Source organism: Aaosphaeria arxii, assembly GCF_010015735.1.
Source record: "Aaosphaeria arxii CBS 175.79 unplaced genomic scaffold BU24scaffold_1, whole genome shotgun sequence".
NCBI classification, from domain to species: domain Eukaryota; kingdom Fungi; phylum Ascomycota; class Dothideomycetes; order Pleosporales; genus Aaosphaeria; species Aaosphaeria arxii.
Window position 1 is genome coordinate 4,194,022 of NW_022983474.1, and position 17,254 is coordinate 4,211,275.

At 51.6% G+C, this 17,254-nt stretch overlaps 5 protein-coding genes across 5 annotated transcripts; 1 reads left to right on the forward strand and 4 right to left on the reverse strand.

Moving 5' to 3' along the window:
* Positions 1-571: 571 nt before the first annotated feature.
* BU24DRAFT_31812 (uncharacterized protein) lies at positions 572-1,904 on the reverse strand. Its single transcript, XM_033522900.1, has one exon. The coding sequence runs from the start codon at positions 1,693-1,695 to the stop codon at positions 895-897; it is 801 nt and encodes a 266-aa protein (XP_033390226.1). The 5' UTR covers positions 1,696-1,904; the 3' UTR covers positions 572-894.
* Positions 1,905-4,577: 2,673 nt separating this feature from the next.
* On the forward strand, positions 4,578-6,163 carry BU24DRAFT_404832 (uncharacterized protein; the record flags this gene model as incomplete). The annotated part of the gene is made up of 2 exons (XM_033525668.1): positions 4,578-4,600; positions 4,822-6,163. 2 exons carry the CDS (start codon positions 4,578-4,580, stop codon positions 6,161-6,163), a joined length of 1,365 nt encoding a protein of 454 aa, XP_033390227.1.
* A 1,612-nt stretch (positions 6,164-7,775) lies between these two features.
* Positions 7,776-9,939, reverse strand: BU24DRAFT_404833 (uncharacterized protein; the record flags this gene model as incomplete). The annotated part of the gene is made up of 4 exons (XM_033525669.1): positions 7,776-8,250; positions 8,475-8,720; positions 9,141-9,838; positions 9,871-9,939. The coding sequence occupies 4 exons, from the start codon at positions 9,937-9,939 to the stop codon at positions 7,776-7,778; spliced, it is 1,488 nt and encodes a 495-aa protein (XP_033390228.1).
* Positions 9,940-10,102: 163 nt separating this feature from the next.
* On the reverse strand, positions 10,103-10,312 carry BU24DRAFT_417535 (uncharacterized protein). Its single transcript, XM_033526744.1, has one exon. It carries the CDS (start codon positions 10,291-10,293, stop codon positions 10,108-10,110), a length of 186 nt encoding a protein of 61 aa, XP_033390229.1. The 5' UTR covers positions 10,294-10,312; the 3' UTR covers positions 10,103-10,107.
* Positions 10,313-13,310: 2,998 nt separating this feature from the next.
* Positions 13,311-16,661, reverse strand: BU24DRAFT_446800 (uncharacterized protein). The gene is made up of 2 exons (XM_033530790.1): positions 16,024-16,661; positions 13,311-15,934 (listed from the first exon to the last, which is right to left on the reverse strand). Exons 1-2 carry the CDS (start codon positions 16,491-16,493, stop codon positions 13,414-13,416), a joined length of 2,991 nt encoding a protein of 996 aa, XP_033390230.1. The 5' UTR covers positions 16,494-16,661; the 3' UTR covers positions 13,311-13,413.
* Between the last annotated feature and the right edge of the window lie 593 nt (positions 16,662-17,254).

A 17,254-nucleotide genomic window follows, 5' to 3' on the forward strand; every position in this document is an offset into this window, starting at 1 on the left:
TAACTTGTATGGTCGTCATCAGATGAGGCTTGGTTGGCAAGGCAAGACAGGGGGCGATATGTCAGTGCCAATCCCAGTCGCAACTTGCCAAAACATGCCTGGTGAGTTAAAACTGATCTACCTAGTAAGTATCGGGCAAGAATTAGCAGTCTATCATTTGTCTTCAAATGCGCTGGTCTCTGTCATTGAGCAAAGACTGAGACGCGCGGATCATAATATGACCACTGATCTGGTCTAGCGTTGCAATGCTAGAAATGCCTTGCAGTCGCACTGTCGCAGCTACTGTACATCGGATGCGCCGTCTTTTTTCCAACCCTGGACTGAGCTGTAATTCGCCGACGCTGTAAGCCTGACGAGTCAGTATTATGATTAGTGTGCTCGTGCTCGTGCTTGAGCTGCATTTCATTTCCAAGAAGTGCTGCCAATGGCAATGTTCCAATCCCACCGGAAAGAAATATGACATGATAAATGGTCTGTCTTTCTCGAAGCTACCAGGTGTAGCACAGTGAGGGGGGAGCTAGCATGGGTAGGATCATCTACTGTAAGTGCAAGTGTAAGATTAGTTTTACCTTGTACTTTGTACTTGTACCGCATTATATTGCGCGGTTTGAGATCCGCAAAACGTTGAAATAAACATGGATGATGTGTAGAGAAAGAGGATACAATGCCAATGCCAAGAAAGTTAAAACGTGGGATACCCCGTTTCCAGACCATGGAACCGCATCTGGAGGACGACATCCAGACCAGGCCCTAGTCCCGTCGGGTGTCTGTTCGACAATGGGATCTCCCGCTGCTGATCTGTCTAATGCCCTGAGTCAGCTTTCCACGAGTAGCATCTTGATAGTTTTCCTGTGCTCAGCGCAAGTTGGCAGGTTGGCATCGCATATGGTATAGTTATTTGCGAATCAAAGTCACGGCAACTGATGCGGATTGACCGCTGAACGCCTCGAGTTGCGAAATATGCACACAGAGTATCGCATCGGCAGGGTTAGCACCATGCATACATATCGAACCTGCCGAGTTGAGGATCGTGCTGTTCCACGATTTGATGCATCTTTGGATCCTGGAAACCAAGAACCCTGGGTGTTGGTCTCGGTATTGATGGACTGTGGTTGGCGATGCGCCCCATGGCTCGATATGGGCATCGAAGCGTCCAAAAACGACCGTAATCGGCACAGCGTTAGTGGACAATGCACTGATCCATGATCCCTTTACCATAGGCGCAGCAATTACTGTCGCGTGGAAATTGTCGGAGCTGTTTGCTGGATTCAGGGCAGGTAAACCAGAGTTGGGCATGGATGCAGCTCTGGTGAGGAAGGGTTCGGAAGGTGAGGCTACGAATAGTCCTGGTGGGGGCAACACGGGTCGGCAGATGGTGTCGACGTCGGAACTGGGACACCCTTGATAGACAAGGTTAGGGGTGAAAATTGGCGCAGGGCGTCGAAGGAAGATGACGGAGCAAAGTTCCGATGTAAGAACAGACCACTGAGGAAGAAGCACACTGCCGGGCATCAGGTGGATTACATAATGGCTATTCGATCTCTTGGGCATTCTAGTGGGATTTGGTGCTCTTAGCCCGAATGCATCCCGGCGCCCTGTCCTGTCCATTGAATTCGTTGCAGACCCCATTCCTGTGCATGGACTGGATCCGCACGTGCATGATAAGTGTGTCGTGGACTCGTGGTGTCTGACCATCTAGGTGCTTGCATGGCTTTTCGAAGATCGGGACACCTGCCAAGAGGCATCGCCGCCGGCCGGTGTCAAACAAAAGACGACCAAAAAAACCGTCAGTAGGTGACTCGGAGGGCGCTGGTCGCGTGGATCATTGGCACTCACGATTTTACCAGGTAGGTGTTGGGGTTCATGGCCTGGGGTTGCTGACTCGAGCTGGTCGTGTGGACATGCACTGGTGCGTGGAGAACTGCACCAGGTCATGGCAATTGTCGCTCCCACCACGATACTCTTGGTCTCCCTCCCCGCCTCTCCTCCGGCTGGGCTTGCATTATTGGAAAGGGATAGTTATGTCGATGCGGTGAGGTATTGGGAAGAGGCGTCGTAACAATCAATAGATGCCTCGTTACGAACCCACTGCGAAGAGAAGACAGGATCCAAGATGGACAAATCAAACTCTGAGCTGGTGACTAGGGCTGGTGTTGCTCCGACCTGCTTAATCGTACTTCCCACAGCCCTTGATCATACGGGTCGTCTATGGAGGAGCACTCGCATTAGCGTTGACCGTTCGGTGTTGGTGTATACGCTTGACGACACGATCCTTCTGGCGTCCTTCCAGAAGGACAAGACGGGCAACCATATCCTAGGTACAGTATTACGGTGTGTCCCTGCTGGTCTGCAGGACCCAGTGTGGTTTCACCGCCTGATGAACGGGACCCAGGGGACGGAATCAAGGACAGAATTGTAGTCTGGTGGTGGGGCTCTGTATGTAGAAGTATGCAGCGGGCCATTAGTTGCGTCTTTGAGCCAGTATTCATTTGGGAACGGAGTAGTGTCCCGCTCTATCGAAGCTGCAGCGAGGACTGGGAAAAATCTGTACGCGAAGGGGCTATTGTGATGATGGAGCAAGTCGTATGTGGCTAATTGGATTTTTTTTCACAATGTCGTGGTTACTTGGAATGGAGAAATAGCAGTAGCCGGGCGGTGAGGGAAGACCCAGAATGGAAGTCGGTCAATGGAGAAACATTTTTCATGGATCGTGAACATGTGACTTTTCTCATGACATCCATCAAGTTTGTTTTAATTGAAAAAACGAAATTCGCAGTGACATTTATGTACATAGGGTGAGACATCTTCCAGTTGATAACCTGAATTGCGCATTGTCAGAATAGAGTTATAGATCACACATGACATCCACACCCAAACATGATCACATCGAATAAAACTCCCTCTGTCAACCATCACAACTGATGACATTGATATTGTCTCAAACGTGGCCGGCACATGAACCCCAACCGAACCACATGGCAACAGATATTGCATTTCAATGTCCGTGATGACTGTACTCGCCTATGTACATTGTTTCTTCTTCTTACCTCTATACCAACATGCCTCACTCCTTCGCACGCTGCATTCACACACCTCAGTATTCACTTTGCTTCCCAACCCCCGAGTCATCGCGATGAAACAGATTAGCGAGTAACTAAGAGCGATATCATCAAAAAAAAAACCTGCCGCTTTGAGAAACTCTATCTTCCTAACCCAAAGGGTACGTCGCTGCGCTTCGTAGGGCTGTGGGCATGTGGCACAGAACTCGTATTCCCACAAGGCAGCCAGCCTTATATGTGATATTATCTTCGCATCCATGCATCGCCCGACCATCTCCGTCGTTCGTTAATTGACTTATCATCGATCTACGGAGTAGTCCAGGTCGAGATACACGAACGGGAAATCGATCTTGATCTCCCCAGTTGTGGCACGCATGCACGCATGCACGCATGTTATCAACGAATCTGATATCCAAATCTCCTAAAAAAACACCACCAACGTCAACACCAAGGAAAAAGAAAAAGCCATGGCGGAGAAAAAGAGAGCATGAGAATGCGATGGAGTAAAAATCGCAATGATTCGCACATCCGCCCCCTCTACATTTCATTCAGCTTCCTCATCTGGCATACGATTGATATGAACGACTACCCCACGCGCCCGCATATGTTTAACGACCACGATCCTGATCCTGATCCTGAGAACCATAATCCAAGCAAGAAAGCAGGCGAGTATCTCGTCAGCAGCCCCCAAAGCAAGCCATGGGCGGACGCCAGCCAGGCTGAATCGGCGTCTTACCTAGATGTTCCTCCCTCTAACACTATTCTTTTTCCCTTGGAAGGAAAAAGAACAACACCAGGCGTCATATCAACAAATGAGTAAACAAAGAAACCGTAAACCAGAAACTCAGGCGTTTCTGCCGTTTCTGCCACGTCACGATCGTCCGGCCCACCGGCCAACTATCCATCTTTTCATCTCACAAAAATGAAACATGGTGGCAGAAGAAAGAAACAAAAAGACCACCAAAAAGCCTCCCGGCGTTGGAAATCCGATGTGGTTAACGATAACGATGACGATGTGCATGTCGTGTAACTTCATCTCCTCCCAAATGCGGGGATGGGCTTTTTTCTCTTCGATCCTCATTGGCTCCTCTTTTCTTTTCTTTCTTCCTTTTTTTGATTTGTCTTTCTTTTCACCATGCCTTTTCCCTTTCCTTCTTTTGTGATTCGCGACGGGAGAGGGGGAGCGGAGGTGAGCGCGGAATGCGGTATGCGCATCGCAAAAAACAATGTTTTGAATCGTTATACTGATCGCATCTTCCTGCTGCCTACGAGGCTGGTTTTTGCATATAAAACTCCATCCAAAGATTCAGATTCAATATTTCACATTTCCTTATCGACTAGATCGACAAAAAAAGGCAAACGAAACGCAACACCGCCAGTTCGAGTGGAGCGTGTGTCTAACTACGCCATATCACTGCATAACAGACTTATACCTCCCCCGGCCAAACGAAGGATTCAGCTTCAGCTTCAGCTTTCGAAACGGAAACGCAACGATCCGACGAGACAAAAGGGAATTGCATGGTTGAGTTGTTGAGTGGATGGTAAGTTGGATGGATGACCACGGCACGCACACACACATACATACACGAGAGCACACTCACATGGCTTGTGTTGGATAGTGTCTACCTAGGTACTCATATATACATACTTACATCCACCATACACATACGCAGCGAGCGTAGAGCACCGCACTTACTACCTTCGCAGAAGACGATTGTTTTTCTTGTCTCCGTAGCTAGCACATATATACATACCTACCCAGCATCCCGGGACGTTGCCAGAAACGTCCTCAACAACCACCAAGCATGTCTTCACTAGAAAGAGACGAAGCGACACCAACACATCAACTTATCCGTACAACCATGCCATCATCTACGCCCAAGTCCACCATCCCCTTGTTCGATTTCCCTCCGGAACTCCTGATCCATATCCTCTCATTCCTACCTACGAGGTCCCTTCTCGCATTCTCGCGGACCTCGCGCCGCGCCCACACTATCGCCATATCGAGCCTGCACACTCTAAGGCTGGGGATCCATCCGAGCAGGGTGTCCGGCATCATTAGCATGCTAGGCGCGACGCTGTGTCCGATTCCGAAGACGGTGGAGTCGGCATTCGACACCACATCTGGCAGCAAATCTGCATCTTCACGGCGTGGTTCTGCATCGTCGTCCAGGATTCCGGAATGGGAAAGGAGACGAGACTCCGCGTTCGAGTCTATCCCCGTGCTGACTCTGCCGGTTACATTTCCTCCGAACCGCGATGACTATAGCGACGATAAAGACGACCCGTATAAAGTGGCGGTGCTCATACCGTTCGCCGCCTCCCATTCAAGCGACATTCTTCTACGCTTCCACACCGCGCTGACGTGGTCCATCCTTACCCGTCACGGCGCCGCGCTCACCACGCTCGACTTGACACTCTGGATCATGACGGCTCCGGTCGCTGCGGGTATTGCTGCCCTCCCGGCCTTGCGCACACTATCTCTCCGCACGGAGGGTAACCCACATGTCCGCGCCATGCCCAGGGAACGTGCCATTCAGCAGAGGAAGGAGCAGCAGGACGCGTGGATGCTGCTGGCCGGTACGGCGAGGTGGAGAGGTCGAGTGAGAGCTGTGAAAATCGAGGGTGCGATTGGATTCGGGGTGGAGCAGTTGGGGGAGTTGCTGGCGGGCGCAAGGAATTGTAGGGAGCTTTGGCTTTGTAAGTGTGTTGATTTGGGCGTCGAGGGTTGGAGGTGGATTGGGGAGGAGTGGGAGGAAAGGAAGGGGTTGGAGGTTCTGGGGGTTATCGGAGAAAATGGGAATGGGAATAGGGTTGGAGGAGAGATGAATGAGGAGGCGTTGGGTTGGATTGGTGGATTGACGGGACTGAGGTTTTTGTGTTTGCTGGGTTGTGTTGGAGTTGAGAGTCAGAGGATCGAGGAGGTGAATAGGAGAGTGTGGGGGATTCAGGAGGTCATTCCTCCCGTACAGTACAAAGTGGTTGCTCGTACGCAGAACAATGTCATCGAGGTGGACCCGTCGTATATAGGCGATGATGGCGATGATGGCGATGATGGCGATGACGGCGATGACGGTTTTGCATTGCCGAGATTGGTGAGTTAGAGGATTGCGGTTCTGCGACTCGAAGACAATGTTGGAGAGATTTTCGGCTTCTGTTGGACAGTATCATGAAGAGCTTTAGCTGTGGGCGTCAATGAAGTTGTCTCGCTCATTCAACATTCAATACCAAAACGTGCAACGGTGACTATAAGACGAAGGTAGTAGTAGAAGGCATATAGTTACCAACAGGCGAAGAAGGTATCGTCTATTAGAAAAACAAAGCAAGAGTACCTACATCGTCGAACATGGAGAAAAGCAGGCAAAGGAATCCACAGTACTCCGTATCGACTGTCAGGAAAAGAAGGCAAAAGCATGCACAACATCGACCGTCAGGAAAAGAAGGCAAACGAATCCACAGCTCACCAATCAGACACGAGGCAGACGATCGGTTGCCTTCTTTGCCTTCTTTTCGTTTGCCTTCTTTTGCCTGATCGCACGGTAGCCTTCATCTCCCTAGCATAAATATCAGTGACTTCCCGCCGCGCGCCATGGTTGATTCTTTGACTTCTGGGTGTAGAATGGTTGGTGGAGTGCATGTACATAATGTGTGTACATATTGTGGTATGCGTGTTGTGACAGTGTTCGCCTTGATTTGCCTGATCGTCCTGTGGCCCGATCCTTCCCTTGTCCCGTTGCCTTCTTTTGCCTTCTTTTGCCTGACCACTTCGGTTGCCTTCTTCGTTCCTGGCGGAGTCTCGAGTGGTTCATTGGCTGTACATTCGCGTGTGGAGTATCGTTTGCCTTCTTTTGCCTTTGCCTTTTCGACTCTTGTGTCCTGAGTGGTCGATGGGTTGTGCATTCGTGTGTCGTGGCACCGTTTGCCTGATTATCTCGTCGCCTTTTTTTGCCTGATTTTCCGTTGCCTTCTTTGCCTGATGGTCCGTTGCCTTCTTTTTCCTGATCGTTCTGTTGCTTTTCGTTCCAAGCACAAATATCGGTAGTTTCCCGTCGCGCGCCATGGTTGTTTTTTCGACTTCAATATCTTGAGAGATTGGTAGGTCGTACATACGCCTTCTTTTGCCTTATCACTTCGTTGTCTTCTCAACATCTGCATTATACATTCGGGCGTCGTGACACTATCTGCCTGAATCCCCGTTGCCTTCTTTTCCCAGAGCACTCAACTACCTGCTCGCCTGATCGTCCGCTTGCCTTCTCTGCTTGACGACCTTGTTGCCTTCTCTGTTCCTGGCGTAATTATCTGTAGTCTCCCACCACGCACCATTGTGGTCTTCTCAACTTGTGAGTATAGAGAGTAGATAGGATACACACTGTACGGACTATCTTGTGATACTATTTGCCTTCTTCCCCATTGCCATTATTGTGGTGGCCTCCCGCCGTGTGCTATGGTCGCCTTTTCGATCTACAATTCTTGAGTGATTGGTGCACTACACCTCCACATGCCGGGACACCAGTTGCCTTCTTTGAAGTGACACAGGTTGCCTTCTTTTGCTCAACCATTCAGTTGCCTGATCGCTCCCTTGCTTGCTCCCATTGCCTGATCTCGTTGCCTTCTTTTACTCAATCACTCCGATGCCAGATCTCGTTGCCTTCTTTGCTCGATCACTCTGCTGCTAGATCTCGTTGCCTTCTTTTGCTCGATCATCCCGCTACCTGATCACTCCCTTGCCTGATTTCGTCGCCTTCTTTCGTCTGATCGTCCCGTTGCCTTCTCTGAAGTGACACAGGCTGCCTTCTTTTGCTCGACAATCCCACTGCCTGATCGCTCTCTTGCCTGCTCCCGTTGCCTGATCTCGTTGCCTTCTTTTGCTCGATCGTTCCGTTGCCTGATCTCGTTGCCTTCTTTTGCTCGATCACCCCGTTGCCAGATCTCGTTGCCTTCTTTTGCTCGATCACCCCGTTGCCAGATCTCGTTGCCTTCTTTTGCCTGATCATCCCGCTGCCTTCCTGTCGCTTGTACAAATATCAGCAGCTTCCCGCCGCGTGCCATGGTCGTTTTCTCGACCTCTGAGCCTCGGGTGGTTGGCGGTCTACACATCCGCCTGCCGCGGCACTGGTTGCCTTCTTCCAAGTACTCCGTAGCACTTGTTGCCTTATTTGATGTAGGACGGAGGCACGAAGGCAGAGGAAAGCTACGCTACGCTACATCGGAAGAACAGTAGGTCACTAGTTGCCTTCTCTTGCCTGATCACTCCGTTGCCTGACTGTCCCCCTGACTGACCCATTGCTTGCCGGTCCCGGTACCTGACCATCTCGTTGCCTGACCGTGACGTTGCCTCACTGTCCCATTGCCTCACCTCCACCTCCTTGATACCTCATGCTCTGTACAAGATATCAACACCTTTCCGTTACGCACCTTGGTCGACTTTCCGACATCTGTAGAGTACTCAAGTGGTAAGGTTGTACGTACGCCTTTCTTTGCCTAATCACCTTTGCTGCCTTTTCGACTTCTGAGTATCGAGTGGGCGATAGGCATCCGCATGCCGTCGCATCGGTCGCCTTCTTTGGTGTGGCACAGTCTGCCTTCTTTGACGTGGCACAGGTTGCCTTCATTGACGTGGCAGAGGTCACCCGTTGCCTTCTTTCATGTAGCACAGTTTGCCTGATTTCAAGTAGCACAATCTGCCTTCTTTGATGCGGGACAGAAGCACACTGTACGGAGCAGAGAAGAAGGCAAGGCTACGCTACGCTACTCCAAGGCACTGTCCGCGTTCTTGCCTTCTCGCTCGGTTGCCTTCTTTTGCCTGACTGCTCGCTGCCTTCTCAGTCCCTAGCACAAATATCTGTAGCCGCCCGTCGCGCGCCATGGCCGCCTTCTGCATTCCTGAGCATCGAGCGGTCGCTCAGTTGCACCATTCGCATGTACGGAGTAGTGAGTCAATTTGCCTGATTTCCAGTAGCACAATTTGCCTGCTTTCAAGTAGCACGGTCTGCCTTCTCTCGAGTAGCACCTGTTGCCTTTCGTGATGGGAAGAAGGTAAAGCTACGCTACGCTACGGAGTAGGTACATCGGAATGCACACTGTCTGCGTTCTTGCCTTCTCGCTCGTTTGCCTTCTTTTGCCTGACGGCCTTTCTCTGTTGCCTTCTTTTTGCCTGACGACATTCCTGCCTTCTCGTCCTTAATACAAATATCGGCGGCTGTCCGCCGCGCGCCATAGTTGCCTTTCCAACTTCTACGGAGTAAGTCTGGAGTGGTTGCTTGCTTCCAGCATTCGTACTCCGTACGTAGCGGCACAATGTGCCTAGTTTGAAGTAGCACAGTCTGCTTGCTTTTAAGTAACACAGGATGCCTTCTTTCGAGTAGCACACGATGCCTTCTTTTGATGTAGCACAGAGGTTCTCCGTTCAGGGTCAATCCGATGCCCGCTCCGTTGCTTCTCAGCTTCCAGCAGCTTCCCCCCGCGCCCCATGGCTGTCTTTGGCAGGTCGGACCATGCCTTCTCTGATGGAGGACACGATGTCTGATTACGAGCAGCACAGTTCGCCTTCTTTGACGTAGGGCAGAAATACTCCGTACAGAGCATGTAGGATACCTTCTTGCTTGATCAGTCCGTTGACTTCCTTTGCCTGACTGCTCCATTGCCTTCTTTCTAGCAGTTTCCCGCTGCGCACCATGGTGTTCAACTTCTGATGGTAGGTCGAGCCATTCGTGTGCAGTAGCACAGGTTGCCTGATTCCAAGTAACACACGATGCCTTGTCTCGAGTAGCACAGGATGCCTTCTTTCATGTAGCACAGAGACAATCCGCACAGGGTCAAAATGATGCCCCCGCTCCATTGCCTTCTCGACTTCCAGCAGCTTCCTACTGCCGCGCGCCATGGTCGTCTGTTCAACTTCACTTCGTAGATCGAACCATTCGTGTGTAGTACTATAATTTGCCTGATTTAATGTAGGACATGATGCCTGATTACGAGTAGCACAGTCTGCCTTCTCTCAGAGAGACGGAGTACGTGGGAAAAAGGATTCACTGTTCGCCTTGTTGCCTAACTACGGAGTACCTGTTGCCCTCTTTCTCCTGATGATTTTCCTGCCCTCTCGATTCATAGCATAAGTATCAGCAGCTTCTCGCTGCGCGCCATGGTCGTCTTTTCGACTTCTGTTAGGAGGTCGAACCGTTCGTGAGTATGGACACAATTTGCCTGATTCTAAGTAGCACACGATGCTTTCTTTCATTGTAGTACACGATGCCTTCTCTCGAGTAGCACAGTATGCTTTCCTTCATGTGGGCAGAGATACGGAGGACGGGGCGGGGAAATGTCACTGTTCGCATTCTTGCCTTACTACCCATTACCCTCTTCTGCTTGATCAATCTATCGCCTTCTTTTGCCTAATTGCTCTGTTGCCTTCTCAGTTCGCAGCATAAGTATCAGCAGCTTCCCGCCGCACGCCATGGTCGTCTTCGCGACCTCTGTTGGTACGAGGTAGGCCGGACCATTCGTGTGTAGTGACACAGTATGTCTTCTCTCAAGTAGCACCGTCTGCCTTTCGTTACGATGCCTTCTCTCAAGCAGCAAAGTCTGCCTACTTCCAAGTAGATCCCTTCTTTCGAGTAGCACAGTTCGCCTGAATTGATGTAGCACAAGATGCCTTCTTTCACGTAGCACAATCGATCTCCGTAAACACAGGATACCTTTGACAGTCTGCCATCTTTGGAGTAGCACAGGCTGCCTTCTCACGATGCCATTTTCACAATGCCATTCTCAGACTGCCATTCTCACGATGGTATTCTTACGATGGTATTCTCACGATGGTATTCTCACAATGCCATTCTCACGATGCCTTCACTGATGTCGGACACGATGCCTTCTCTCGAGCAGCACAGTCTGCCTGCTTTCACGTAGCAACAGTGTTCCTTTCTTCGATGTACTCTGTAGGTCACGATGCCTTCAGTGATGTACGGAGTAGCATTATCCGCCTTTGACAGTCTGCCTTCTATGATGCAGGATACGATGTCTTCTCTCGAGCAGATGCCTTCTTTCAAGTAACACAGGATGCCTTCTTTCGAGTAGCACACGATGCCTTCTTTCGCGTAGTACACGATGCCTTCTTTTCCTCGAGCCTCCCTCTGCCTTCTCCGCAAGTCGTAGTAATACGGACGGATCTGCCTTCGCAGCCTTACTCAGTCACGTTACGCAGGCCGCCTTCTTTCTCTCTCGCCTCGTCTTGCCTTCCCTCTACTCCTCTGCCTTCTACCCTCTCTGCATCTCATGGAATGATCACGTGTGCCAATTTACGTTTTGATCTTAATTTGATGACGAAGAAGTTACGGAGTACGGAGTACTCTGTACACGGAATTGCCTTTTCCTTTTCCGCGCTCGGATTGACTTTTGCTGCCACATCTCTCATTCGTGTCTGTCTGTCTGCCCTTCACACCATCATCACGTGGACCGCTTGATTCCCCTTTGCCTGATCGCTCGGTTGCCCTTTCCTATTGCACTCGCGCGGTATGTTCGACGACAAAACCGATTCCTACCTATCTAGGTAATCAGTCGCTACCTGACCGCTTCTTGATGTAGTACGCCGCGGGTCGACATACGCAATGGGCAGGGAAGCGTGCAGTTACTCGCGCGGTGTAATCGACGACAATTGCCATTTCCTACCCAATCTGTCCAAAACCGTGGTGTACGGCCAGCTGAACGCTTCTTGGTGCTGTACGTCGCTTGATACTTGTGCTAAGCCAAAGAAGGCGGCCTGTGCTACACGAGACAAGGCAGACTGTGCTACTCGAAAGAAGGCAACGTGTGTGACGTGACCGAGTAAGGCAGATCTGTCTGCATCACTGCGACTGGCAGAGAAGGGAGAAAGGAGGCTCAAAGGAAAGAAGGCAACCTGCGTAACGTGATCGCACAGTGCTGCATCGGAGAAAACAAAGTAGGCAAACGAGGGGGAGAAGGTTGGGAAGGCAATCGCCCCGCATCACCACGACTTGCGGAGAAGGCAGACGATTGCGAAAGGAAAAGGAAACCTGCGTAACGCGACCGAGTAATGCTGCGAAGGCAGTCCGCATCACCACGAATCGCGGAGAAGGCAGAACGAGACTCAAAGGAAAGAAGGCTTCCTGTGCTACCTGAAAGAAGGCATCATAAGAAAGGCATCGTGTGCTACTACTCGAGAGAAGGCAACCTGCGTAACATCCATGGCCGAGCAAGGCTGGCGAAGGCATTCCACACCACTACGACTTGCAAAGAATGCCGGCAACCCTCGTAACGCGTGACCAACACATTCCTGCATCGGAGAAAAAAAAGAAGGCAAAATGACCCCAGGCACATCACTGCAAATCAATCGCGGAGGGCAGAAGGCAACCTCCTCAACGGCCGACGGGTACTCCCTCCCACTGCAGTGTCCCCACCAAAGCAGCGCATCCTACAGGTCGAACAAGCGCAATCACAAGCACGAAAACGCAGCCCAAACGCCAACCTACCTCATGCGGCAAGTCAAGTGAATTTGTGTCGAAACAAGGCGATAAGGCAGAGTAAGGCGAGTATGTACAAAGGCGGGTGAGCGGGTGGGACTACATGGTTCAGTGTTGCGATGGCGGTGGCACTGCAACTGCACTGCGGGAGCGAGCGAGCTTGGCAGCGGCGTGAGGCTGAGGTTCGTCACGGTTGGGAGGGAGAAGGCGGAGATGGGGTGAGGGGAGGGAATGGGAGGGGTTTGTTTGGATTTTCTTGTTTTTCCATTGGAATGTTCGTGAGTAAGAGGAAGAGTAAGAGAACATTGTATGGGGGATGTGCAGTAGGGTTAGGTGCGGGCCGTTCCGTCTTCCTTCCCCGCGATGAGGGCAGACGGTTGCCTCGTTTCGAGTGACACGAAATCTGGCTGCTTTCTTTCAAGTAGGACAAAAATCGTTCAGTTGCCTCGTTTCAAGTAGCACGAAAATCGTTTGCCTTCTTTTCAGTAACACAGAATCGCTCGAGGCAGGCGGTTGCCTCGTTTCAATCAACACAGAAGCAGTGAAGGGAGACGTAGTGGGAGGGAGACGGTTTCCTTCTGTTCAGTAACAGAGAGTCGATAGAGGCAGACGATTGTCGATGGAGACAGTCGATTGTCGATGGAGGCAGTCGATTGTCGACAACACAGAAGTCGCTCGAGGCAGATGGTTGCCTTCTTTCTAGTAGCACAGAATCGCTGGAGGGGGACGGTTGCCTTCTTTTCAGTAGCACGAAAGCAGTTAAGGCAGACATTTCAGTACGGGAGTATCATTATGCGGCAGACATTTGCCTTTATTTCCAGTGTACGACAGCAGTAACTATACATTCCATTCCATTCCGTTGCCCCCTTTTCCCCCTCGGGTTACGACACGCCCTCCATGCCTTGAAAAACACCTTCGTCTTCCATGCTCCTGCGCGGGGGATCCAAATTGACGCTGTCGTCAGCGGTAGCGTTGCTGGAGCCACGGCCGCGATGTCCAAGGTCCTTTCTCGGTTCCGTCGAAGGGTAGTCGATGCCGGTGGGTGTCGTCGGGGCGCTCGTGTCGAGGATGGGTGCTTCGACGACGAGCATCCCCGGGTCGTGGTGTCCGTTGCCTTCGCCGTGTCCGTTTCCATTCCCATTCCCGTTTCCATTGCGGATTGCTGCGTCGGTGACGGAGCGGCGTTGTCGGCGGGCGGTCGATTGCGAAAGAGCGTGGTTTGATGTGGATTTCCGGCGGACGCCCATGGCTGCCGTGCCGACGCTGGCTTGTCTGTGGTGGGATGAGGAGTGGGAGTGGGAGGAGTGCATGGGTGCCAGGGGCGGGCGTGCTGGCAGCTGTGGAGGAGGTGGTGAGATCGGTTCTTTTGGAGGTGATGGCTCTGTTGATTGTTGCTGTGACTGCGCTTTTACCGGGACAGGTTTGCGTTTGGCGAGGTTCGCAAAGGTCGCGGCGGTTGGGACGCTCCAGCCTGCATTTCGTTTCTCTGGCTTTTGCGGTCCAGGAAGAGGTGTGCCAGGCGGCGGTAGCGGTTGGCCTCGTCCTATGGGATGTGCGGGCGAACCTAGGGGAGCGTTTACATGTGACCTTGCCGTCGATAGAGTGCTGAGGCCAGAGATCGAATCTTTGTCATTGTCTTGCGTGATGTCGTCTACCGTTTGCAGTGACTCGCGAGATGTTGAAGGCTTAGGGGAAGGTGCCTCTTGACTCTGTTTAGCAAACCACTTTTTGGCTGCCGCCGTTGCAGTGTTGAAACCCTGATTGATCATCTGGCGCTTGTCTGTAGATGCAAAAGTATTCCGGGGCAACGACGACGAAGTCCTATGCCCCGGCTTCCCATACGAGCGTGTCGAAGCAGTGTCGGCTGATTCCATGGATGCTGATGAGGTCATTGGGAAAGTAGCAGCATCCAAGACTGTGTGCATTGGCTCGCTCAAAAGTCCCTCTTCCCCCTCCGTAGTATATACATCCGCCGAAGAGGCGCTTCCCCGCGCTCTACTCCGCATGACTGATGGCTGTTCGAGAGATCCCACTGGCGATTCCGCGGGAGTCGTGGGCTGTGATCTGGACATCGTTGTTTTCATCGACGAGGCCGCATCGACTTGAGTTTCACTTTTCGTCGCCGAAGCCAAGGTCGGGCTCATGTCAACGGTAGGACTGGCGGCGTTGGCGAAAGACCCAGATCGCATCGCCTTTGGTTTGATGGGCGTCTTATCAACTGCAGAGCTGTATGCTGTAGATTGCGTGTCAGAGCTTTCAGCGCTTGATGCGGTAGGCTTGCGTGATATCTTTGGAGGCTCATTCTTCGGCACGATTGGCACAGTCGATTCCAATTCCTCTGTATCCGAGTGATGTTCCGCAGCTCGTAGAGCTATTTCCTCCTCGATTTTGGTGGCGATGTTGTGTTTAGAATGGTCCTTTGAGCTGTCTGACCATATGCCGCCCCTGAGTTGGTTCGCTATGGTATCGCTGAATTGTATATCGTCCCAGTTGGGATACACAAGCGTTTCGCTGACAACTTCACGAAGCCGGCTCTCGATGGCGCGAAGAATGACACCATAAGTAATCTGGCGCGAACTGACGATAGGCTCAAGGAAGAACTCCATTTTCGGTGCAGTCTCGAAAGTGACCCAGATACGATTGCTGGGGGGTGGTTTTATCCGCACCAGGATGTGTCCGTCTAGTTTCCGGAGACTGGTCGCAAGTACGAGCGTGACCTCGCGAGCCTTGAATCGAGTTCCCAGATCGATACGAGCGATTGCTGAAATTTCGACGCGGAAGTTTCCCTTGTAGCTGACGTCGGCCTCAATTAACAAGTCGCCATCAACGGTCAATTCTTTGAGTTTCGGGTTCGTAATAAACGGAGGTAGCGTTCCCATGTCCACCTTCACAAGGTTGATGCTACTGATGAGAGCAGGCTTGGGAACTCGTGCGATCTTCTTCGTCATCTTTGTCCATATGGTATTCTCGATATCCTTTGTCTTGTAGAGGGCAAGGAATAGCCTCCCAATAAGTGCGTTGATCCAACGGGTGTTTAGATTCTCCTCATCCGCATGCAATTGCTGAACAAGCTTCACAAGATCTGGGGTATCGAACTTCAGAGGCGTGAGCTGAGGCTGACTAGAACCGGCGCGATGCTCTTGACTTTGCAATATGGCATGATAAAAGTCCTCCTTTTCTGAGCAATTCTCGGAGAATAGATAGAATGGCTTCCTAGATTCCGGTATCGTTCCGTCCGACTGGCGGCGTGACGCGAGCCGTATGCAGTTGCGCTTGATCCACAGCTCCCCCTCTGGTATCGCCTCCCCACCACTATAGATGTCGACGTCGTAATGCGCGAGTGAAATGACATGGCGAACTTCGAGCTGTTCCGAATCGTCGTATAACATTAGGTGCCCCAATCTAGCCAACGTCAGCATGATCCTCCTACACACCCAGCCGCGCGCAGCAGCAGCAGTCACGACGCCATGATTCGCGAACAAGAATCTCACCTTAGGACGACATAGAATACATTCCGCGCCTTCTTGCTTTTGTTGTTTGCTGCCTCTATGCTCGGGGACGTGGTCTTGTTCCGGTCGAAGATGGACCGGTACATGGACTGATATACACTCGGGCTTTCGGATGCGACGACCGCTCCCGCAGGTGTAGTCCTCTCTGGTGGTTTCCCATTGATTCCTCCTGGCACGTACTCCCGGCAGACAGCAAAGTACCCGGCTGCTACGTCCGGGACGTGTGTCCGTGTCTTCAGCTCACTTGGAAGACCTTCGAAGTCGGCCGCGCTGGGCTTTCCGTCGCTATCCGGAACATGGTGTTCATTCTTGTCGGAGGCATTCGCGTTGGGGCTGGAACCAGTCCACTGTGGTTGTGTCAAGTAGGCATGGAGGAATGCAACGGAGAGGACAAGTGGGATAAAGGTGATGCCGCCGAGTACGTAGATAACGAGGAACGCGGACAAGCTCATTGCTGCTCAACTACTGGTAAAGAATGGAAGTAGCCCGGAAGCTGACCGCAAGCCCATTTGTGCAAGGTCTACGGTCAGAAGGGCAAAAGTCGAGTTTGTTGTATTGTATTGTAGCAACCGGGGGATTGTATGTTTGAACGTGTAAGAACCGCGGGCACTCTTGGCCACCTCTGCCTTACCAGTGACCACTCAACCACCCACCCACTTACCCTCCGACCGCCTGCATGACAGGACCCCACGTGCGATCCCGGAGCCCGGCTACAATGTCCGCGATAGCCTTGTTTTGGTGCGTCATCCACCAACAACTCCTGCGACACTACTGGTACCATGCGTATAACATCATCAAGTCACGACCAGATTCAGCGTAATTTATTCGGAGATTTATTTCATTGCTTCCCAGCTCCGTTGATATGAGATATCGGTGCACGATACACCTATTGATGCTCACGGAACCTACCAGTCGCTACTCGACTTGGACGTATGTATATTTACCAGTACCATGTAACACCTATCTCCCCTGATTCCAAATCCAGCTGAGCACAGTCGGGTTCCCTCCTCATCTTCGCCAGGCTTGCTCATCCTCAACAAGGACCAGCCTGCGACGATCATGCGCTCAAGAGGTATCGTATGTGCCCCCTTTGAATGGTATGAAAGAAAAGAACAAAGGAAAAGGGACAAAAAGAGAAATGAAAATCGCGCGTGTGTTCGTAAGGCCCACAAAAGACCAGCCAGAAAGGGTTCGAGGCTGGGAAAACAAAATG